We start from the raw sequence: 23,639 nt of genomic DNA, 5'->3' as shown, positions 1-23,639 counted from the left end.
TAACCCCTCAGCAAAGGAGCACCACAAGCAGCACACCCTCATCGAAGCTTGCGCAGCTGAGGAGCCTGGTGGTCCAGAGCTGTGGGTGGCAGAAGGCAGCAGCCCCAGAGCTTCATCTCTTCAGCACGCCTTGCTCTTCCCTCCCTTGGTTTGCAGCCTTTGCTGTGTGCCTGCATGGGGGTTTTGAAAAAGACCCATCGTTTAGTTATGGATGATTTTTGTAATTAAATGTTGCGCTGTGTTTTGGAAGTACTCTGCAAGCAGTTGTCTCGTGTTTCTGAAGTAGCAACTCACTTGTACTCAGGGATTTAGGAAATGAAAATGTATTCTCAGCTGCAACAAATGCTCAAGAGTAGTAATAATTTGGCTTGTTTTTTTCACCAAGAAGAGAGATCGATGACAGAGGGAGGGGTCAAGGAAGAAGGAGGAGGAGACATGAAGCAAAAAGCCACGGCAGCATAAGTGAAACAAGGCTGCTGAGAGGCCAGGAAAGAAATGAAGGTTTTCCATGACAAAACCCATGTCCCTGGAATATGGCTGCAATGAGGGAAGATGTTCAGTCCCTTCGCTGTGCACGATGGAAACTGGCACTTCCAAAGGAGAGGACACCATATCATAATCCTGTTAAATTAAGCCATGACATAAGGAATTGTTCATCATCTCCTACATCACTCTTTCAATAGCCTTCCCTGGAAATGGGAACACAGGGGGAGATAAGAAAAAAATAAAATAAGAAATCAGACAAAGATGTATAAAACAAGCTGCATTTCTTGAGTTGCTCACAATGCTCTGACATTCTCCCCACCAGGCTTCAGAGACAAATGGTTGGACAAGCAGCTCAAACTGACCAGGTGCCCCAAGGGAAACTTTAGCCAAAGAGGGGACAAAGTGAGGGCTTATTTCAGGAGATGAGCAGCTCAGGTTATCCTTTCAGTCCATGGGGTGAGATGTCCTGTGCTCCCCAGGGAGTGGTGATACCTCCAGTGAGGACAGCCCAAGCCAGAAAAAAACTGTCTCCAACCAATTTACCTGCTCTGGCCATGCTGGAAAAGCCTGGGGACTAGCCATGGAAACTCTGCAAAGGCTCCCACAGTGGGACTGGCACAACTGGAAAGGACAGGCTTCTTCTCCCTGCTGCCACCCTGAGCTGCTCCAAGCTCAGCCTCAGGGTGTGATGTCTAGATGGGACACTGGCATTCATCTCACACTGTTGGGTTGCCCATTGCCTTTGGCTGAGAAGACCAAAGCAGGAGCCAAATATGATAGGGACAGGAGGACATGAAAACTGAGCCTAAAAGGAAAGAATCTGGCCTACAGACTAACTTCTTACATGCTGCAGGACAGCCCCACTTGCCTCTCACACAGTGCAGTCACAGCTGAGGTGGATTTCTTGGCTTTCAGGAGACAGTTTAAATTGAAAGGCTGAAAGATTCCATATCAGCCCCTTCAGCGAGTCCACTCTCACTGTGGTGGTTACCTTTGGGCTTCTAGTCTTGTTCTGCCAGGGTGGATAGGAAAAGCCTGAAGACAGCTTTTGCCTTTTTAGCCACCCTGCAACAAAAATTCAGACTCTGTGAAAACAGGATGTCAGCTTCTGTCAGAAAAGATCACAAGAGGTTTGAGGCTTTTTTTTTTTCTTATTTGCTTCTCTCTCTCTCTCTCTCTCTCTCTCATTTTCTTCCTCCCCCCCTCCCTCCCTCTCACCCTCCTCCCACCTCCCGGTTTCTGTCACACTCAGCACAGGGTCAGGGGACGAGCGGAGGAGATGGCGGTGGCTGAGACGCAGCTCTATGCAAAGGTGTCCAACAAGCACAGGAGCAAAAGCACCTCTGCCCTCCTCGAGTCCCTCCTCGCCAAAGGATTCCCGGCTCATACCGCGTGAGTAATTTGTTCGGCTGCCTCCGCACAGCGAGATTTATTTAAGACATGAGGTGTTTCCCATAAAACCCTGACATCAGGCAGCTCGCTTTTTTTTGATCAGGACAATGTGCTGCTCCTGGGGTTGAAGTCCCTGTACAGGGATCAGACTTCTCTCGCTTCAAATTTCATGTAGAGCGGTGTTTATTGCTCACATTGCAAAACCAACCTGCTCAATATCAATTTTTATAAATATATCTAAAGTATATCTGAAGATGTACACCCTTCCACATCCTGAGCCTGAGAGTCTTCACGGTGAGTTAAGAAGTTGGCCACAGTTTGCTCTCGGGATACATCATCTTTCATTTTTTTTCTACTTATCACTCTTATTATAAGAGAGTTAAATGTGGATGAAATTTCTATCCAAAGTTTTTTCAAGCCTGATAAAGATCTTCTGCTGGATATTGTTTGGATGTTTCCTGCTGGAAATTGATCTAAAAGATTAATTTTAATTTAAGATTAGGATTAAGATTAATCCTTAACAAGATGCCACCTAAGTCTGTCAAATTTTCTTCCTGTCTTGAATCAGAATCTTGTTCTAAAAACTCTTGTTCTAGCTAGAATATATAATAGTAAAGAATGAGGGTCTATTCTTGGCAACCCAAATGAATGGGAGATTAATTGAGGCAGATAACTAAGTTAATAAAAAAGAAACATGGTGGTCACTCGTCTCCCAAACATGTCTCTCATTGGACTGGCAAGTTTTGGGGAGGGTTTTCCAACTTCTGAAGGGAAAGCATAGACATTTTGGTTACAACAGTTCAAAAAATAAATCTGATTATTGAAATAATAATCAGGTCGAAGAACCCCTCACAAATATATTTTAGAAAGGAGAGCAATATCTCCCTTTTGACTGAAAATTAAACTAGTTGGAAAGGCTCCATTTATAAGTGCTGTGTTGCTTTTTTAGGAACAGCTGTGTTAGCAATTAACATCAGACATGATGAGCAGAGCTTACAGGGCAAATGTGGGTGCCTTGTTCCCAGTTATGCAAAGTGGAATTTTAGCTGTGGGCTGAAAATCTGGCTCGTCATTTCTCTAGTAGTACTGTAAGTTTGGTTGCCCCAAAGTAAAGGCTTGTTCTTCATATTTTTGTCCTGTATGCCATGCTTTTCTAGTCCCCTTCAAAGCACTTTCTGCTCTTACTGAGATGGCTTTGTGCTTCCCAGGTCAAAACCAAAAAATAGTGACAGAAATACTATGCAACTGACCCAAAATGACAAAATATCAAAAAGCAATTTTTTTAAAAAAAATTATTTAATTTTATTGACTTGAAGACCTTCAAAATTTTGATTGTGTTTTTATAAAACCTGTTGGCTGTCTCTGTTGTTCCTGGATTGAACCATAAATTAAAAGTTTCTTTTGAGATGTCCTGGCCTGAGAAGTACGAGGCTGGGTGGAAGTACTACAAAATCTTTCATAATGTAGAACCAACAAGCCAAAGCAACATTTTCCCAAAGAACAAAACTCAAATATGTGAGGGTCAAGTCTAGCATTAGATTAACAAATTGGGCCTCCCCTGATGTTTATGGAGGATGGAACTGTGCCATCAGTTTTTGTGTTAGGGAAGAGCCAGTTTATTCTCGCTGTAAATTTATTTTTAATATACTTTCAATACAGATTTTCAATGGTTTATTCCTACTCTCTACATGAGAAAAATTGGTATATGCAGATTTCGTTCTGTGCATTATTGTTCAATCTTCACTGCTCATCTTGGAAGAATAGGATGTTTAGTCACAGCCTCATGCACTCCTAGTGCTAAGAGCTCTGTAAACCGTGATGGAAATCATCATAGAGCCAACATATACGATGAGACAAAAGGTGGAGACAGGTATAGAGAGGAGCACAGGTTATAACGAGATAGTACTGAGCAGTTCATGGCCTGAGGTCTCACTTGTCTGATTACATTTATGATTTTGAAGGCCCCCATGGCAGAGGGAAGATGAAGCCATTTTGGCTTTAGGGCTGTTTGCGCAGAGCTTGTCTCTGGGTGGGAAGAGCAGCATGGCACAAAGCCATAAAACACTCACTTTGAGGTGCAACAAGTGGTTAACAAAGCCTGGCATCGTTGGCCAGGTGGCAGCAGGCACTGACACTTCCACGGGACACTACAGGAAGGGGTGCAGGGGGAGAACGACAAAAACACAGTTTGTTCGTGTTTGATGTGATGGAGAAGGAGGGGGCTCAGCAGAGGCACGGAAGGGAAACATGCAGTGTTCAGTCACAGAGGACACAGGGTAGCTTTAAACCAGCCAACTCGTGGTTTTGAAGTGATCTGGCATGGGAGTTGATCTACTTTACGGAGAAGGAAGGCAAAAGGTAAAGTTTGAGTGGAAAGGCTCACCTCAGCCCTCATCCATGCTGAGCCCCCACTAAAGAACCAGGCACAGTTGCACATCCATATAAACACATTTTAATGTTTTTAGTAAGCCTGTTTGTAGTTTTTACACTAAAGGGAAGTCAGAAGACTCAGAGGAAGCATCAGGGATGAACCTGAGTCCTGCAGCTCGGTGCACTCATTGCACTGCTGATGCATGTTTGGGTATAACAGGGATAGACAGAGAACAAAAATGAGAGGAGACAAAATGTTTCAATGCCATCAGGATGCAGTGGCCAGAAAGGATGGCCTCAAGAGAGAAGGAAAGATGTGAACAGATGCTGAGTAATTCAGTGGGTTTTTTTCATGTCCACTGTCTCGACCTCCCCTTCATGTTTCTTCTGAGAAGTCTGTACGTGGGTTTCAGGGGTGGAAATGGGGTTCATGGGTGCAGATGCTGCTTCAACACTGGAATCTTTCCCCACATCACCTGTGGGGGACAAATACGTGTTCACGTGAGTCGCATGGCTGACATTTTAAAAGCTCTAGTGAGAAAAGGAAATGTGAATCAAATCCAACCCCAGAGGATGGAAGTTGCAGTAACAGAGAGAAAAGTGAGACTTTGTCTCTCATCTTGGACCAAGCTGCTGTTTTAGATCTGGCTCTCTGCTGACCTACGGGAGACCCTCAGAGCAGATTTCAAACCCCAATATAAGTATTTTTGCTTTGTTTATATATATGGGCTTGGGCCTGGCATCTTGAATCAGAACTTTTTCCTATGAACCAAGAAAACTCTGCTCTTACAGTGTGTGGATGGATGGTTTTCCTAACCCTAAGGAAATCCATATAGTTAATAGGGCTGCTAAGAAAACACAAAAGATCCTGTGGGGAAGACAGGTTACCAATTGTCAAGGAATTAAAGAATTGCAGTGGAAAAAGCTGCCTAGAGGGTCTCAAGAACATTAAAATATGCCAGGAAAAAACCTAGTGGCTAAAGGTCCTTCCTGTGCTGGAAAGTAAACTTGGTGACCACAGTCACTAAACACTTTTACTTTCTAGGAATTTTCTTTCTGTTATTATGAGGAATTGATTTAGCTTTTTTTTTCTAGGCAAAAAGCTTTGGTTGCTACTGGACAAAAGACAATAGAAGATGCAGCAAAATGGTAAACATCTGTGATTTCTAAGGCGAGATTTTGCATTAAACCTGGTTAAAAATCCTCATTTATGTGCTGATCCTGTCACTGAAGTTAGCTGCCATAAAAAGAACCCAAAACCATGCATCTGAGATTTTTTTTCCCCGTTTATTTCACTCAGAGAGAGAAATATTTGTATTTGTACTTATTCTGGGAAGCAAGGTTACTTGCAGAAGGTCCAAGGTAAATTAAAAAGCAGGGGAGGAAAGGGCAGTCTTGGGCAGAAGCAGCTACTTTTACCCATAACTGGGGTTACAAACATGTGCAGTAACAATATAGGGTTAAATGGCAATGACTGAAGGGAAACAGAAAGGCTCAGCTTACAAAGCAAGCTGAAAGTCTGGTGGTCAGAGGGAGGTATTATTAGAATCAAAATCATATGTTAGTTTGAACCCCACAACATTTTTTCCTCTCTATCAATACCCTCACAGAGTGTTTTTATGTCATTCATGTGATGTTAATTGATTTTTTATTTTTTGCTTTAATTCACCATCAAATTAAATCCAGTCTTTCCTTGCATTTTCTTCTGCTTTCTGTTCTGCTTTTCCCTCCCCTTGGTTTTGTTGCCTTTTACTTCTTTTTTCTTTTTTTTTCCTTTTGTGAAAAGCCAGAGGAGGCATTTGAGAATGGCATGTTCTTTCCTAGTAATTTTTTTCAGGGATTCTACCACACTTTCCAACAATCATTCCCAATCCTACAGCTGTGAAGACAAACACACAGTATGTGAAGGAAAATGTGAAGGATATCACATGGCATATGAGTTTCTGACCTTCGCTTGTGCATTTTCTGATTTGTCTTGTTTATTTTTCTTAGGGCTGAATAAAAAGGTTCTTCTAGAGTATTTTTTAATCTTCAGTGAATTTTTACTTATTCCATTTTGTCACTCTTCAACATGTTCTACCCATTGCCTGTTTCCTCCTCCAGTCCTCTGTTCCCAGTCATGAAAAAGGGGGAAAAAACCCCAAACACCTAAAAAAGGGGTTTTTTTGTTGTCTCTCATTTTCAGACATTGATAGAAGTGAAGGCACATAATGAAACGTAAAGCGCTCCGAAAATAAGCAGAAAAAATTTCTCCATTATTTAGTACTTCAGAATGAAAATTTTTAAGGGGCTTTTACTTCAGCTTTTGGTTCGCAAGAAAATAATAAAATTGTGTTTTCCTTTTTCTGATGTCTGCTATGGATACTTCCAACCACAGAAAACAAGAGTAAGCAGCGCGTGCACTCAGTCTCAGCGATATGCTCTTGATTTCAGGTTGCATTCCCACTGCAATGATCCCTCTCTGGATGACCCAATCCCTCAGGAATATGCCCTTTACCTGTGTCCCACCGGCCGCCTGCTCGACCGCCTGCAAGAGTTTTGGAAGGAGAGCAAGCGCCAGTGTGGGAAGAACAGAGCCCACGAGGTTTTCCCACACATCACCCTCTGTGATTTCTTCACGGTGAGGCTCGGAAGGCGTGCAAGGGGCAAATGTCAGCTGGGTGATGTTTGGTGAAACTGGGCCACCTGCTGTTGTCTGACACCAGAATTCCTTGGTGACCAAACGACAGGACCCGGGTCCAGGAGCGTTGCTCAGTGTTTGAGTGGGATGTTTGGGGGTAGCTGAGTGACACGTGTCCATCTAGAGCAAACCTGTGCAGTCCAGGCTGCTGTCAGGCTTCAGAGATTGTGTCCATGGCTCATGGATCCAGGACTGTAAGCCTTCCTGGCTAGGGCAGCACTGGCTGCGATCAGCCAGCAGGGACAGTGTTATAGGATGCAGACAGCTTTGGTATCATGCCTGTGGGAATCTCAGGGAAACCTCTGCCTTTCCCAGAGACCCCCATCAGCAGGTCATTGCTAGGGTGGCACGTCCGAGATGTTACCCTTTCTGTTGAAGATTTTGTGAAAAAGAGAGAGGTAAAAGTCACAGGGATGGAAGGGGAGACAGGCTGGACTCCAGCAGTGCAAGTCAGTAACTTTGTCAATAAGTTAACTTGGAAGTTTTGCTCCTGATCCAGACTCCTGGTGAGCTGTTTTCTGGTTCTAGAGAAGCTGCTGTCCTCCTTCTGTATGCTGGGTAACCCCCTAGAGAACTTCCCAGCAGAGCTGCCTCTCCTGCATAGGTGAATGTGTCAGTATCAGCAAAGTCCAGCAAAGAGTCGCTGCTCTGGGAAAGCTCTGGAGCCACCTGGAATCTGGTTTTTGTATGCTGATGGTACAGCTGCAGCTGAGATGTGCTGAAACAGGCATGAGCCAGAGCAGCTGGACAAAAATTATTCTGTTAAACCATGCCAAAAAATATAGACAGTGAATATAAGAAATTTTGTTGCAAAATATTGAATGGTGGTCTCTGGCCATTAAACACAACTATACAGAACAAAAGTCATTAATTAGTAAAGAATGCCATGCTTTTGGAAGGTGTCAGGTTTAAAGGCCTGCCTGAAAAAGACAACTGCATTGCAAGACAACATGTCTATGGTAGGCTGCTTGACCTGCATGTCTCAAGATCTAATTCCTCACCTTGCACATCTTTGCCCCATTCCAGGTAGCGTATTTCCAGGGATAAATGTGCCCCCTGGGGCTGTTCTCTGCTCCCTGGCTGTCAGCAAGAGCTGACCTGGGCACCTCACAGGCAGAAAGTGAGACTCACTGACCCGGCTCCCACCTCCTTTTCCTGACCTGCCCTCTTCTGTTTCCCGGCTTCCCATGTCTTTTGCAGCTCCCAGAGTTGTCAGCCCCAGGAGGAGCCCTGTTGTTTCCTGGCACTAGCCCTGGTGTAGGTTCCCCCCTGCCCTTGCCCCCCTACACCCAATCTGCCCAGTGCCCCCTGCATCCCCTCCTCCCTCTGGTCTGGATGGCACAAATCCCACCTTTGTCTCTTCACTTCTTATATTGCTTAACTGCAACTTTTTCAAGGAAGCGTGGCTCTGTACAATCCTTTATTTTGCTGTGGTTGGATCACATTGACAAAGATGCCTCAGGAGTTTTGCTGGGTGTGTTGCTCAGCGTCTGAAATCTTGGAGTTTTGGCAGGAGCGATTTCAGCGAAGGACTTTAGGGTAACAATAACACAAATTATTACTTAGAATTGAAGAGGGAAGTCATGATCCCTTCCTCATTTCAGAGAGGTTGCTGCACACCTGTCAGACAGTAAAATCTTTTCCTACCCAGGCTATATACACCTCGGGTTGAAGGCTCTGTCTCCTGTTACAGAACCAGGGCAACACCCTGACCAAAATGCCTGATATTACTGATTTTAATGCCAGGAATTCCAGGCAAATTCATAGGTATTTTGTGTTTCTCAGGCAGTTTAATGCCCCATAGTTTTCTACTGTATAGCAGAGGTTACAGTGCTGGCTGTTGAGCTGGTGGGTAAAACCTACTCCTCCTCCTCTGTTTTCTTTCAGTGTGAAGACCAGAAAGTGGAATTATTGTATGACACCCTAAAGCGGGTCGGTGACAGCTTTTCCCAGTGCTTTCCACCATCCATTTCCCTGACACTACATGCATCCCCCAGCTACCTTGGCTTCTTCATTGATGAGACCCATGCCAAGGTCCTCAAAGACTTTGTTCTGGCGTTCTCATCAGAGGCTTCGGCCCTGGCAGGTAGGGCCAACATCAGAGGGAAGATGGGTGAGTCATAGCACAAATGTTTAGGCACAGTACTGAAAACCTCTGCTGCGTCTCCAGGGGAGCTTAGCTGATGTTTTACTGCCAGCAAGCACCCTTTCCTCCCCCAGATTTGAAAGCAAAGTGGCTACAGGATCATGTTTTAGACTTTGAAGACACAGTGCTTTTGTCTAGAAGCTGAAATGATTGTCTCTGCCTAATACCCACTCCACTGACATTCCAAGAGGAATGTCAAACCCTGTGCATTTTTTTCCTTCCATGCGAAGCCAGGAAACAAATCTAGTCCATGTTTGTGAATTATTTTGGCATATTAAAGCCATGACACCCTTCAAAACCATTATTTAGCAGATGTAGTAGTAGGTCTACTCTACTACTAGTTACTGTGATATTTCCTGCATCATGCAAAGCATGTGGTATAAAACAAAAAGAGCTTTAAATGACCTTTGTTTCTACATTGTGATGTTATTGTTTCATCCCTAGACTGCCATGTGAAGCCCTGTCTGAAGCAGTTCCACCTTACCTTGGCTCACAAGTTTTATCCTCACCATCAGAAGACTTTGGAACAGCTGGCAAAATGCATTAACCCTGGGGAGCCCTGCCAGTGGGTGGCTGCTCTCTACTCACGGGACATGCGTTTTGTGCATTACCAGGTACTGTAATCACATTTATTGAATTTCCTGAGCCTGTGGTCGGACCCTTTGCTACAATATGTCCCTCCTTAAGAAAATCAGTGCATGGTCAGCACAGTGTTTCAAAGAGCATGGTTGTTTCAATTGCCTTTTTGGGTTGAAAAACTGGACTCGTGGATCAGTAGACAATACCTTTATGGTAGGCTGCTTGACCTGCATGTCTCAAGATCTAATTCCAAACTCCATCAGAAAAAAAATAATCTTACCATGGCATGAAAAATTAAAAGAGACAGGAAACCATGATCATTGAGTATTTGCAGTAAAATTCCACTCAGCAAAATTAGTTTTCTTGCTTGTTCCAGCCATGATGAAAACTGCACAGGCTCAGTTCTCATTAACGATTTTCTGCTTGATAGACTCTTTGTTAAAACCGGTCAACATTTTTCCAGTTCTCATTTCTAATTTTAAATTATGGAATGATCAACAGTTTTTTGCCAGATCAGTAAATTGCTTTGTCCCAGGTCTCATACTGGATTTTAGTCACGCTCAGGAGAGCTGCAGGTGATCACAAAAGTAGCTGATAACGCTTTTGCTGTGTTTGCTTTCAAATAAGTCTGTGCTAGTTACAGAGGGGGGAAAAGTATTTTTATGAAAACCAAGTGCCTTTTTTACACATACTACAAGAGTGGTAGAGTCTTCCTTTTTGTCTGCCACCAAAGAGCACGTTGCAGAGAGAAAAATAAAACCCATTGCGGTGTCCACGAGAGGTGAACAAGCATCCCCTGAGCTGCTGCAGAACCAGCATCCTGACCCTGCTGCATGTTCCCCCGCAGAGGCTGAGGGCCCTCTTCCAGTACAAGCCTCAGAATATTGATGAGCTCATGATCAACGCCGGGGATTTCATCTACGTTGACCCGACGCACCAGTGCGACGTGAGCGAGGGCTGGGTGGTCGGGACCTCGCACCGCACCGGCTGCAGGGGTTTCCTTCCAGAAAACTACACTGAGAAAGCCCACGAGTCAGACACGTGGGTTAAGCACAGGTGAGTTCAGGATTTTGTGGGTGTTGCTTTACGTCAGCCACTTTGTTTTTATTTTTAGGTGTTCCTACTTGCTGGGAACCGTGGGCAGAGGAGAGGAGGGTGGGGTACTGAGGGTCTGGGTGGGATGATAATACACCTTCTGAAAGAGAAGAGGCAGGACATGCACCCTCAGACATCCAGAGTTCACAAGTTCAGCTGCTAGAGGGATGACCCCTGTTTGCTCCTGAACAACCTGAACACCCTAATGAATTTTAAAAGACCACATTCTGCCAGGCAGGCTGAGCCTTCAGCCTGGATCTCTGCTTTCTTCTCTTTACTCATTTCAAGAGCTCTGAAAGTTAACTTGAAATGAAGCCACACAAAGGTTGCTCTACCACCTTGAGAGTACCCTCATCTTGTTGATTTACCCTCCATCGGAAGGCACCTGCCTGGCTTCCTGCACGTCACTCTGCAGCTGACAGCACTGCTGATGCTGCTTGTAGATTAGAGCTGATTTTTCTAAGCAGGGAGGTTTAGATGCATTTCTTGCTGAACCCTCAGAGGCAGGGAGGAGGCAACCAGGTAGTGTTTTCTGCTTGAAGGTCCCACTTTAGCAGGGTTACACCCAATATGTGCCATCAGTTCATATTCTAAATCAAGAGCAAAGTGATGAAGTGGATTGCAAGTGTGCAAGAAGCATTGAATGGAACATGAATCCTGACTTACAAGTACCTGTAGACATCATCATGACTCAAAAATCTCTTCTATTTGTGTGTGTGCTCATATATTTGTCTGTGTGTGTGTGTGTTGCTTCTGCTTTTTCTGCAGGGAATATGTTTTTGGGACAGCTTCAAGATCCTTCACCCAAACTGAAAGGGAATCTAATGTAAAGCTGAATGGAGAAGCCCATAATCCAAGTATGTCAAGGAGTAGAACCAATGCACTTTCTATTCAGGTAATTGTTTTTTCCATTTCTTACCTTGCCACATGCTTGTGCAGATAAATTACTAATTAAAAGTAAATGTAATAATAAATGTAAATGTACATTTAGTAAATGTTTCCCTTTCCTCCCTCACATTTTCATGTTATGTTGTAATGCATATATATATATATATATATGTACATACACACGCTCTTATTGTATGGTATAGTATCTCATAAATATTTTGTAGTGTATATATGATGTATACCCTCTTGCCTTTCATAACACTCTTTTTGTTCCTGTCAAAATGGCACAACACATGAATTCCCTGCTCAAGTTTCTCTTAGCACAGCCTTCCTGGGCAAGCTCTGCAGAGGTATGGAGACAAGTCTGACAAGTGACACACAGGCACAACTTCTCCTGACTTCCACATAGGTTCAAGGCAGAGCAACTCTATCTGAATCAGGCTCATTTTTCATTTTTGCTCTTATGTCCAGATTCTACAGCTGTCATCTTCATGGTTTCCATTGTTCCAGATCACATTTAAATGTTTAATTTTCTTCTTTATTTTTTTTAGATATGTAGCTAATGCAAATAACAGCCCAGAACAGCTAGCTGGAGTGGTTAGCAGCACTGATAGGATTACACTTTTGTCTGACTTTCAAAATCAACAGCTATCAATTTTTCACAGTGTTTTCCACTGGTCTTCTGGTAGAAAGAACAAAGCAAATAAGGACTTTTACCTGGAGCACATTTGCACCTGCATTGCACTGTTGGCTCTGGTTGCCAGGGATGCCAAGATGGTCCTTTCCAGCACACTGACATGGTGCAGAAACTCCTTTGGGCTTGCTGGCCCCACAGCCTCTCTTCCTGCTGTGCTGGGGGATAACCCCAGGCTTGTTTGTGTTAATGTCAGAGAAACTTGAGGGCACCTCGAAGGAACTTCCACCTGGGGCCTGCAGGATGCTGTCAGTGTATGACTGTGGGACAGAAAATTATGAACAGGTCACATCCCCTTCCTCTGGCTCTTGGTTGCTCTTGGTCTCACTTATCTAGGTCAGATCTGTGGCAGAGCCACCACTTGGCCCGAGGAACATGTTGTGCAGATGGGCACCTCTCCAGTCTAGAGTCTTCCTGGCCTCTGGTTTCCTCTCAAGCAGAAGAGGAAGACCACAAAACCTTGGTTTTAAACTCTGATCTTGTGGCAGTTGATTGGTGTTTCATGGCAGAAATGCAATGGTGTTTAACAGAGTACATGAATAGCCATCTCATAAAGCTTCTTAAGAATTTCCTTCTCTGCTGCTGAAGATGCATGTCACTGACCTCAAGGCTGCAGCAGTAATGCAGTTTTTAAAGTTTTAAAGCCTTTGACCTGTTCCTCATGTTCTCGTCCATATTTAATGTGCGTTGTACGCTAACCTCAAACTGCTTAACATTTATTTGTAATTCCGTGCAGTCTGAGAAAAAAAAAAAAAAAGCAGCCTCATAGAAGATCTGGGTTCACTGTTGACTTGGCCACACAGTTATGAAAATCAGAAGCACTATTTTCATTAGGAAAAGAAGGAGAAGCTTGGTGTTAATCCTGGTGTAGAAAAGGGCATTGTCACTTAAATCTTTGCTAATTTTCCTTTTTTTTTTTTTGTTTATATCAACCATATGATAGAAATTAAAGTTGTAATTCCTTCCCACATTGGGACTGAAAGATCTGTTATCAGCACTACCTTTCACTAGTGTAAATAGAGTTAAAACCTCGTGTAGCCCACAGGGGTCGGGAATCTGACCTTTGACAGGACAAGACAAAACGGCCTCAAGCTGCACCAGTGGAGGTTCAGGTTGGACATTGGGAAGAATTTCTTCAATGAAATGGTGGCCAAGCATTGGAACAGGCTGCCTAGAGAGGTGGTAGAGTCACCATCCCTGGGGGTGTTCAAGGAATGACTGGACGTGGCACTCAGTGCTCTGTTGTTCAGTTGACAAGGTGCTGATTGGTCAAAGGTTGGACTCGATGTCCTGAACGTCTTTTCCAGCCTTAATGATTTCATAATTCTGTTTCTTTCTCTTGCCTTCAGTGGAGAGGGAGTCAGGCTTATTGTTGTCCTAAAGACAGGCATCTATTACATCCACCCTGTCCGGGAATCCAGACTTTTAATGCAGGTTATGTGTAACATCATAATGAAAACCCCTTTTCCCACAGCTGCCTCAGAACGGCCCCCTGCGCAGAGCGGTGCTGGTGATGCGCCACGGGGAAAGAGTTGACCAGGTCTTCGGCAAATCTTGGCTCCGACAGTGCCTGACTGCAGATGGTGAGTGAGATAACAGGAGGATCTTAGCAAACCAGAGCTAATTAACCCCCGTAATGGGTACAAGAGATTCAATCTTCTACCCGTTATTGTAAACATGGACACAAAATAGTGAATACCATTGCAAGGCAGGCCCAGCTTTGACTGCTTTGACCTCCACCTAACCAGGTCATAACTTCCCCAAGTCTTCCATGCTTATGCTCAATAAACCCTGCAGACAAACAAAGCCCTTGTGCTACCGATAGAAGTGTGTCTCACTGGCAGATGAACAAATCACAAGATCACATTCACCACCACTCACTGCAGAAGGTGGAGGTCGTCAGACCCCTCCACCTTTCCATGACTGAGTCAGAATTATGGTTTCTTGATCAGAGTCACAACACATCAGTAGTCCAACCTGGGGAAGGTGAGCAAGAGCAACCTGTGGTGGAAATGAAATGCCAGCAAGTGACGTAAATTAAAATCCAAATTTCCTGGCCTTCTCCCTCTCTCTCTTAAAAATAAAAAAAACAAAAACAAACAACAAACACAACCAAAAAACAAACAAACAAAGAAAACCAAAAAAACAAAGAGTATGTTTTCAGGTGAAGAAAACTGACACAAAACAGGGAATTGTGTCAGGAGGAAGGAGGGGAACAAGAAGGTGTGAGTTCAGAAGCAAGAGCTTTATGCTGAAAGTCACACCTTTGCTATGCTGGAGATTCCCTATGTTCAGTGGGTGAAATTCACATCAGATGAGGAGGGTGGGCACCTTCTGGCTGTACAATCAATGCATTGTTTTCATTTTTCTTCAGTGTAAATGTTGGGTTTCTGTCATTTTGGCAATGGTAAAAGAATATAGAGTTTTTTGTTTCACTTGAGCCCCACAAAGCTGAATTCTCATGCTTTCCTGTTCTGCCTCTCCTCCTCCCCATTTGCTCCTTCTGAGCTGGCAGAAGAGGTGCTATTCTGTTAGGACAGGTGGTTCCCCAAGCCAGTGTTGTGACCTTAAAATGTAACCCCTTTAAGGTAATAGCACTGGATGTTTTTCATCAGTGAGATACTGGCTGTGTCTGCAGTACTGACATAATACAGCTGCTGCCTCCCTTGTGCCACAGCAAAATGTCCCACCTCTTTTTAGGAAAATACTACAGAGCGGATCTGAACTTCCCCTCTGCCCTGCCAAAGAGGAAAGACAGCATGAAGCAGTTTGAAAATGATCCTCCTTTATCTTGCTGTGGTATTTTCCAGTCAAGGCTTATAGGTAAGCTGGATAATATCCTACTGCAAATCTAAGGGTTTGGGAAGCAGGCTGCCACCATCTGCCAAAGCTCATGCTGGCTTGTGATAGGAAAACTTCCTACCAGCACTCACTGTGGTTAGGCTTCTCTGCAAGATCTCAAATAGTACAATAGAGATTGTACACAGCTGGTTGCTTGTCTTTGGGGCCCAAACTGCCAGTTCCTGGCAAAGAAAGTTGGAAGAAAGAAGCTACAACACTGTCTATGCCCTGCTGCTTGTCTGCAAGTGATTAATGGCTTGTGCAGTTGTCACTGAATGGGCAGTGAGGAGTGAAGGGTCTGGCCAGAGGAAGCAGCTTCATGGTCAGCAGAGTGTGGTCACATTGTCACAGGGAGATGAAGGATGGGTGGTGTGGGTTAGTCTGACTCAATTCACTCACCAGATGAAGTTGCTTGTGCTCCCTGAGCAAGGTGCCTGACTGTGACGGTGCCGGCCTGGTGCAAATGCCTGTCTCTGATGGTTCAGGTACGTGGGGACAGCCAAATGCCTAACTGCTGTTTGCAGATTTGGAGTGATTCTTCTGTGGTTATCTTTCCAACACTCACTTTAAACTTGCTGTTTCCACCAGAACGAGCTTTTTAATGAGCTCAGTCAGCAGGTAGCATGAAAAAATGAATAGAAAGGGACTGTCAATGGATCTCATGTCAATGAAAGTGCAAAGCTCCAAGCTGTTGGTTTTTTTTTTTAGGAAGTATGTTGTAGTAGTTTCTCATCTGTCACACCTGGTTGTTCCCATCCAGGGGAAGCTCTGTGGAACCAGGAGGTGATGGTCAGCTACGTGTACTCGTCCCCTGCCCTCCGCTGTGTACAGACAGCTCAACACGTGCTGCAGGGTAAGGCACCAAAACCAGCCACAGCGAAAATATCTTCATCAAACTTCTGTGAAGTCTCTGAGACAAGCAAATAAAAAGATTTTGTGGTTATTATTAGTGGTTATCTTTAAGCAGGGAAGTCAAGGTGGTTTTGACTCGCTGATAACGCAGGCAGCAACAAACCTGCTGCCGTGTGTGCAGTCTGGTGGGATATAATCCCATTAACTCCAGTCCTCACCAGTGAAATGTGATCTAGTGTTGTATGAAACGGAGGTGTTTCACATCAGGTTGAATTCAACATTGGTAGCTGCTCATCAAATCGCCACTGTCACCTCTGCTGGAAAACCTTTGGAGCCAAAAAGCAGATGTTTCCAGCGCTCTGAAGGATCTGAATCAGGAGAGACAGATTTCTTCCTTTCATTTGCAAGCCAAACTATTTTAATGCCTTCATATTGTAGAACCTCTTTCCTCCTCTTTCTCCCCCTTCCTTTCCCTCTCTTCTTTTTTCATTTCCTGTCCCTTTTCAATAAAATAAAAAATGTGTCTTTTGACAAGGGAAGTCCATTTCTAACACCATCAGACAATTTACTGCCCCACTGTGGAACACCGAGCAAAATGCTATATAAAAATGGTAAAAACATTTCCTGTCCAAAGTTTATTCAGATTTCAATTTTTTTTCTTCTAGCAGAGCATCACAAGAGGGCGAGCTTCAGAAATTATGATGATTATGATAATAATAATAATAATATAATAATAATTTGAATTGTCTTAACATTAGTCAGACAAGAATATAACAGTGCCTTCATTTAATCAACATGATCCTCTTTTGTTTGACAATAAGTAATTTGTTTTCTTTAATGAAAGTACTGCAGCAAACAAGGGAGAATGTATAGCCTGAATGCAGCACTTTGGGTGTACCTTTCTCCTAAGATGTATTTCTTGTTCTTGCAGGGCTTAAATTAAATCAAAAAGTCAAAATCAGGGTGGAACCAGGTCTGTTTGAATGGACCAAGTGGGAAGCAAGCAAAGTAATCCCTAACTTCATGACTGTGGCAGAACTGGCAGAGGCATCTTACAACATAGATACAAGTTACAGGTAATTGTTCCATTTCTAGCTGATAAAGTTGTGGAGGTTTTTTTCCCTAAGATTTCTTATCCTTTTATATGTCATAAATCATTACAAACACTGCAAAGATGGAGTGATCCTGATCAAATTCTCTGCACCCTGGGGCAGAGTACGCAGGGTCTGGGGAGGGAGAGGTGAGCCTGACATGAGCCACCTGTCCTGATTTTGGGGACAGGCAGGACAACAGTGTTTCTCTATAATTCATGTTTGAGAGGTTGTTTTTTTTATTTTATTTTAATTTGCCTAAATATTAATATTGTGCTCAGCAAGGACTTTTTGGGGCCCTCATAACTTGGTGGGGTGAGAGGTGATGCCTTTTCTGAGCACTTGCAAACCACACCCTGGCAGGAAATGATGAGGCTCCACTTCAATCTAGCTCCTCATCTTGCTCTCAAACCAGGCTGCTCTGTGTTTGCAGTGCACAGCCAGATCCAGGAAATTACTCAGCTGATAAAAGCAAGTGTCTCTGGGATTTCCCACATATTCAAGAAAGGGGGGAAGGAAACCTCTTATGTCTTAATGCATTTCTTACAGACAAGCATCTTCATTTGAGATTGCATGAAGGAACAAAATCCTTCATTTTCTTGGAGTACAGGGTTTTCTGGTGTGGTTTTTTTTCCACCAACAGACTGTTTTCCCTACGTTGTTTTTTTTTTTTTTGCACAAAATCACCTGCCTCAAAAGTGACAGCATTGAGCAGCTCAGAAGGGAAGCTCTGAAGCAATGCTAACTACAGTGTTCAGGCCCCTCCCAGCTCACTCAGGTCCAGGCAAAACCGGGATGGATGAACTATAAACTTGCACATGTGTTGCCAGTTTCTTCCCACCACGTGCAGGGTTAAAAATCCTCAGGTCCCAGGGTCTGGTTTGACCATGTTCGCCTGTGCAAATGACAACCTTCAGCTGGGTTAGGTCCCTGGTTGTTCCCTGTCAGCAGTGGACCAGTTTCAAATTTTCCTGTTTCCAGTGCCACTAAGAGGCAACGTGAGAGCACTTGAAACACTTGCTTCTCACATGGTGTGTGCTGAGATGAAACCACCCAGGAGCTGGGTGCCTGGGCTGTGATGGTTACCTAGCAGCCTTCTTGATGGTGGAAAGAAGGGGACTCCCAAGACACTGATTTTCCATCATAGATAACCTGTGTCAGGCACTTAGGATAGCATGAATTTCCCTCTGCAGGACCTTATTTATTTCCACTGACCTTGCCAGACACTTGAGTTGTAGGCAGCTGGGTGGGATTAACTCTGCCTCCCTCTCCTCTCACACTCTCACAGAAGCAGAGGTTCTGTGCTCTCTGTCCCAAAGCAGGACAAAATAAACTCTGCCTTGGCTGTTCCTGCTGTTAATAACTTCGAGTTGCTGTGAAATCTCCTTATTTCTTTCCTCTTCATCTTCTGGATGGATGACAGAACCTTCCCTCTCCACAACAGCCCTTTGCAGACTGTTATCATGTCCTTCTCAGCCATTCCTCTGAGCTGAACTCTTCCTGTGCTCCCCTGTGGGCTGTGCTTTCTGGACCCCTGTTAACGGTCCTTTCTGGATTTTTGCTTGTTGATCCTTGTGTCACTTGGCCTGTAGCACTCAGAGCTGGACACAGCACTCTCAGTGAGATCTTAGCCTGGGCTGAGCACTCCTGTTGGTATTTAGCCTGGAGACCACCTGGGCTGGTGCTGGAGATGCTCAGTTCTGGGGCAGGACAGCTGGTTAACAGCATGATTAATACTGAAGGGACAAAGGTGCCAACAGGACAACACATTAAAAAAAAATAATTGCAGCTCTGCCAAAATGGAGACCAGTTTTGAGCACCCCAATCTAGACTTGTCTGATCTAGCCAAGATAAATATTAGATTTTACATACTTTCTACTTCTGCCATTTGTGATGACTTAATGTACTGAGGACTCACCTGTGAAAGAACACTATGATACCACACCTTATTGCAATATATTAATCTAGTCTCATTCCTGCCTGTTCACTGAATAAGGAGACAGTCAAGTCAGGGCAAGGGGGGACAGTTGTTTGTAGAAAAAAATTAACACCCTGTGTTGTATCACAACACATGGCTAAGGATTTGCCAGCTGTAGTAGTGAACACTTCCCATTCCTGGAGAAGACAGATTATATGGATGACATGAGTTTGGGGAGGTTTTATTCTGTTGCCAAGAAGCCCTGGTTCAAGCATCAGCTAAGTGGGTAGGTATCAAAGACAGGAGTCTGGTGAGAGGAGCAAATGACTGTGGTCCTGCTGCCTATTTTGCCTGTCCTGCAGATCTCAGAAGGCTGACAGGGTCTCCCCTCAGTGGGAATTTGGTGTTCCCAACCACCTACCCTTGGCACCTCAGGGCGCATCAGGGCCCTTCAGGTTCTTCCCTGCTGCTGCCGGCCTGGAGCAGTCCCCAGGCCTCCTCCTGGGGCTGGGCAGAACTGGTGTCCTGGAAGCTGCTGTGGAACCCTAGGATGGGTCTGTGCAGGGGGAATGTTGTCCATTGACCCAAGCCCCACCAGTCCTGTGAGGCTTCCCTGATTCGCAGCACTTTGACTCTTATTTTTTTGAAAATATTTATTCAGTGCAGGAAGAGCTTTGGCATGTAAAAGAAAGAAGAAATGCCTGGTCTCAGCAGAAGTGCTCAGGTGCTTAGAAGGGATACATTGCGATAAATTCTCCTGGAAACACCTTCTTTTTAACTCTGGGAGTGAAAGTCTTTACTATCCATTTGACCAGTGGAAAGCTAATGCTCCAGGCAAGCTGAGGTCACAGTGTGTCAGCCAAGACAGCAGACAAAGCTTTTAACCAAGTGCCTTTTCTCTGGTGTAATCATTCAGGGGTGCTATCAGCCTCCCAGCAGACACCTAGATTAACATATTTGTGATTTTGTTGTCAGGGGTAACTTCCCACTCTCTTCTCTGGTGCCATCGGAAAGTTATGAAGACTATTTAAGCCGAAGCTCTGTGGTTATGAAACAGATCATCACTGCCTGCCCCAGCAAAGGTGAAGGTTTCAGATCTTTGTATATTCTGTCAGACATTCAGAAACAGGAAGTGGCAGAGATTTGCCAGCAGAATCACATTTAATGTGAGTTGTTGGTACTGCACAAAGCTTAAAGTACTCTGAGTGAAAGTCCTGGGCTACACTGAAGTAAAAATACATGCAATTTATGAGCTAGAAATGAGAAAAAGTAAAATTAAACTGAGACAGTAGAGTACTAAATTGCAAGAGTATGCTCTTTCTTTGGAATTTCTACATTGGGTTGTAGCTCAGCAAAAGATAATACACTTTTCTGGAAAGCTTTTTTCTTTTTCACTAGCAAACTCCTTCTCTCACTAGCTGATGTGCTACAACACATCTGATTTTTTTCTGCCTGACACAATACACCCAGCCACATGATCAAAAAGGTCTGGAGAGATGAACATCCCCGAAAGCACCTCAAACCCATCTGCTGATGAGGAGCCTGGCAGTGCTGCAGCTCCCTTACTACTCCTCTTTGCTTTTTCTGGGTGTACCAGGCGTCATCCTCATCGTGGGCCACGGCTCTTCCCTGGCATCTCTCACCCGGCCTCTGATGGGGCTCCCCAGCAGAGACAGCAGTGACTTTGCCCAGATGGTACGGAAGGTAAGAGGATTCTTTGCCATCAGGAAGCTTTTGGGTTTTTTTATTGTACCTCTAATAGGGAGCCTGCTTGTGCAGGGAGACACGTGAGCACGCCAATACCAATGACGTCAGCTTTCTCATTCCAAAGGGAATCTCACGCAGTTTTAGCAAAGCACTGGAGGTCAAGAGAAGGATTTCATCTGGGAGGCTTTGTATGTGACTAGCAGTTATGTCTTTGGAGAAGATTTTCAACCAACTCCCCCGGAAAGTCAATGCCATGTAACACCTACAGCCAAGAGGCACATTTGGAAACCTGGAGCTATCCTCCTTCCTTTCAGCCTGGAAACGTGAAGGCTTTGGGGTGACCTAATTGCAGCCTTCCAGTACCTAAAGGGAGACTACCAGAAATATGGAGAGAGACTATTTACAAGGGCCAGGACTGGCAGGACAAGGTGGAGCGGCTTCAAGCTGAAAGAGAGTAGGTTTAGATTAGATATTAGGAAAAAAATTCTTTACTATGAGGGTGGTGAGGCCCTGGCACAAGTTGCCCAAGCTGTGGTTGCTCCATCCCTGGAAGTGTTCAAGGCCAGGCTGGATGGAGCTCTGAGCAACCTGGGCTAGTGGAAGGTGTCCCTGCCCATGGCAGGGGGTTGGAACTGACCCAAAACAGTCTGTGATTCCATGGTTCTGTGAAACAGGGCTTCCTTCTCCTCCTCATGGTGAGTGTAACCTACAGTTTTATTCAGCCTTTAGATATATTTAGATATATTTTTACTACCACTGTTGAGGCATAAGAAGGGGTGAATATATTCTGGTCATCAAAGCCAAGCATGAATGTGGAGAGATAAGTTCACCTCACGCCTCCAGAATGGTTTTAGTTCATTTCAGAAGGGACAGAATATCAGGATCTTCTCCCTTCTGTAGCAAAGGCCCCCCTTCATGCCCAAGCAATGACCCTGCTGGTAACTCTGCTGGTAACTTCTCTCCTAGATCCCTTCCCTGGGCATGTGTTACTGTGAAGAACTGAAAGAGGAGAACAAGTGGCAGATGGTCAACCCACCAGTGAAGACCTTAACTCACGGAGCAAATGCAGCATTTAACTGGAGAAATACTATCCTGGAAGATTAAAGGGTCAGCTCTGCCTTTGCAGTTGTCAAAAATGAGCCAAAGGCAGGTTATGGTTCAGCACAGCCAAGTGATTCATCCAGAAGACACACAGTGGGTGGGAAATGCCCTCTCCGAGTTGTCAAAGCACAGAAAAACACTTCCAAGTTTGGTGCCTGAATTTTGTTTTTATTTTGGTGACTGAGAAGAGGGGAACTATGTACTGGAGTTCAAGTGACAAATAACACTTCTAGTGGTGAGGAAAGTTCCTTTTAACCTTTTCTGAGAGTACAAATGTTTAATAAATACGGATCTAACTACCTGATTATAAATTCCACTGCAAAAGGCATTGAAGTAGATAATGTTGTATTTTCAAGACCAAACTACTTGCAGCAAGAATTCCTTTTTTTTTTATTTTCAGACACGTGGATATTTTCAGACAACACAAAAACTGGGACTGAAAAAAGTCATCCCCTACTCGAAGAGGGGATCATCTCTACCTAAAACCACTGGGTTTCCTGTTCACTCCATCAGTTTTGTGAGAGAAAATACCACACTGACTCTTTATTTACCTCTTCTATGAAGGGAGTTCATTTTCTATCAAGCAGCTCCTCATTCAGCTATTCTCGAGGGATCCATATTGCAAAAGGGTCTAAATTCCTCCTTTTTGAAGAAAACTAAACTGATGGTTTTGCTGTTGCTGGGACAAAGAAAGTGTGTTACTGTACTGGTGACAAAACCATGACATGAACAACTCTTAACTCTGAACCCTTCCTGTGATGGCATTTGCAGGACAACAGCTTTGCTTTGTGCTGTTCTGTGCCAAATTGTATAAATGGTGACACATCTCCTGGATGGGTCATCCAAAATGTCTCTGTATCTCCTCTGGGTGATTTGTTTAATTAAGACAATGTAACCCTGAAATATTAGGCACAAGCAGGAAAATGCCTTTCCACAGCCTGTTTTTCTTTCTAATAATGTTCATTTCTAGTTATCAGATAACTACATCCAGGAAAGCACAAATTTTCCTTTCAGTGAAAGGAAAAAAATAGAAATGTTTGCCTCTAGGCATGACTGGAAATGTTTTCATTTTCACTCCTCACTACCTGCTCCTATTTGACATCTCTCTGCATTCATGCCCCCTCGGGGCAAGTGGTAGAGCCCACCCCACATTCCATCTTTGGGGCTCAGAGGTGTCTGACAAGCACCTTCATCTGTGGGTGTAGAGATTTCACTGTCTCGCCCGTGCACCTGAAATGACTCATTCTGACTTTCCAGCTCTGGTGAAGTTGCTTGAGATCTTGATTTTCTGACAGTGCTGTGATTTTTCAAGTGAAAATCAAATGTCCCACGGCCAAGGCAGGAGCCTTTTAACTACCAAGGGATGTAACAAAAAGTGCAGATAGAGGCAGGTGAGCCCTGTGCTCCCCTTTTTGCACGACCCACCTGCCTGCAGGGTATGGAGTTGGCACTAACTGACAAGAAAGAGAAAAAGGAAACTTCCTTCAGGGACAAGAGTCTTCAATGCCACTTAAAAGACTGGTCATTTTTAAAGCATAGACATGAAAAGTGTTTTAAAGCATTTTAAAGCATTAGACATAAAATTTCATGTGCTTTCATGGGAAATTTTCCTCTATCTTTTTAGAAATTATGTCAGGGGTTTTTTTCTTCGACGTTATCTGATATATTAATCTTAGATTGTGCTGCAAACACCAGTTTGGGTAAAGAATCTGGGTCTTCCTTTAAAAAAAAAAAAGCAAAATAAAATACCAAGCGACACCTCTCCCTTCACCCAGTGGCACCAGAAATGTTGTCAAGGT

At 44.1% G+C, this 23,639-nt stretch overlaps 1 protein-coding gene across 1 annotated transcript; it reads left to right on the top strand.

Annotated features, from left to right (window-relative positions):
• The first annotated feature begins 1,746 nt into the window (after positions 1-1,746).
• UBASH3A (ubiquitin associated and SH3 domain containing A) lies at positions 1,747-23,480 on the top strand. Its single transcript, XM_064647016.1, has 14 exons — positions 1,747-1,878; positions 5,344-5,397; positions 6,682-6,868; positions 8,816-9,014; positions 9,519-9,688; positions 10,501-10,709; positions 11,517-11,643; positions 13,805-13,913; positions 15,031-15,153; positions 15,932-16,024; positions 16,955-17,099; positions 20,008-20,114; positions 20,630-20,736; positions 21,706-23,480. Exons 1-14 carry the CDS (start codon positions 1,766-1,768, stop codon positions 21,841-21,843), a joined length of 1,881 nt encoding a protein of 626 aa, XP_064503086.1. The 5' UTR covers positions 1,747-1,765; the 3' UTR covers positions 21,844-23,480.
• Positions 23,481-23,639: the final 159 nt, after the last annotated feature.

Source organism: Pseudopipra pipra, chromosome 2 (assembly GCF_036250125.1).
Source record: "Pseudopipra pipra isolate bDixPip1 chromosome 2, bDixPip1.hap1, whole genome shotgun sequence".
NCBI lineage: Eukaryota > Metazoa > Chordata > Aves > Passeriformes > Pipridae > Pseudopipra > Pseudopipra pipra.
Note: the sequence above shows the minus strand (reverse complement) of the source record. Positions and strands in the feature narration are given on the sequence as shown.

Coding starts and splice junctions, on each gene's coding strand:
- UBASH3A (XM_064647016.1), top strand. CDS start 1,766: ATGGCGGTGGCTGAGACGCAGCTCTATGCAAAGGTGTCCAACAAGCAC. Junction 10,710..11,516: donor GACACGTGGGTTAAGCACAG/GTGAGTTCAGGA, acceptor CTTTTTCTGCAG/GGAATATGTTTTTGGGACAG. Junction 20,737..21,705: donor TTGCCCAGATGGTACGGAAG/GTAAGAGGATTC, acceptor CTTCTCTCCTAG/ATCCCTTCCCTGGGCATGTG.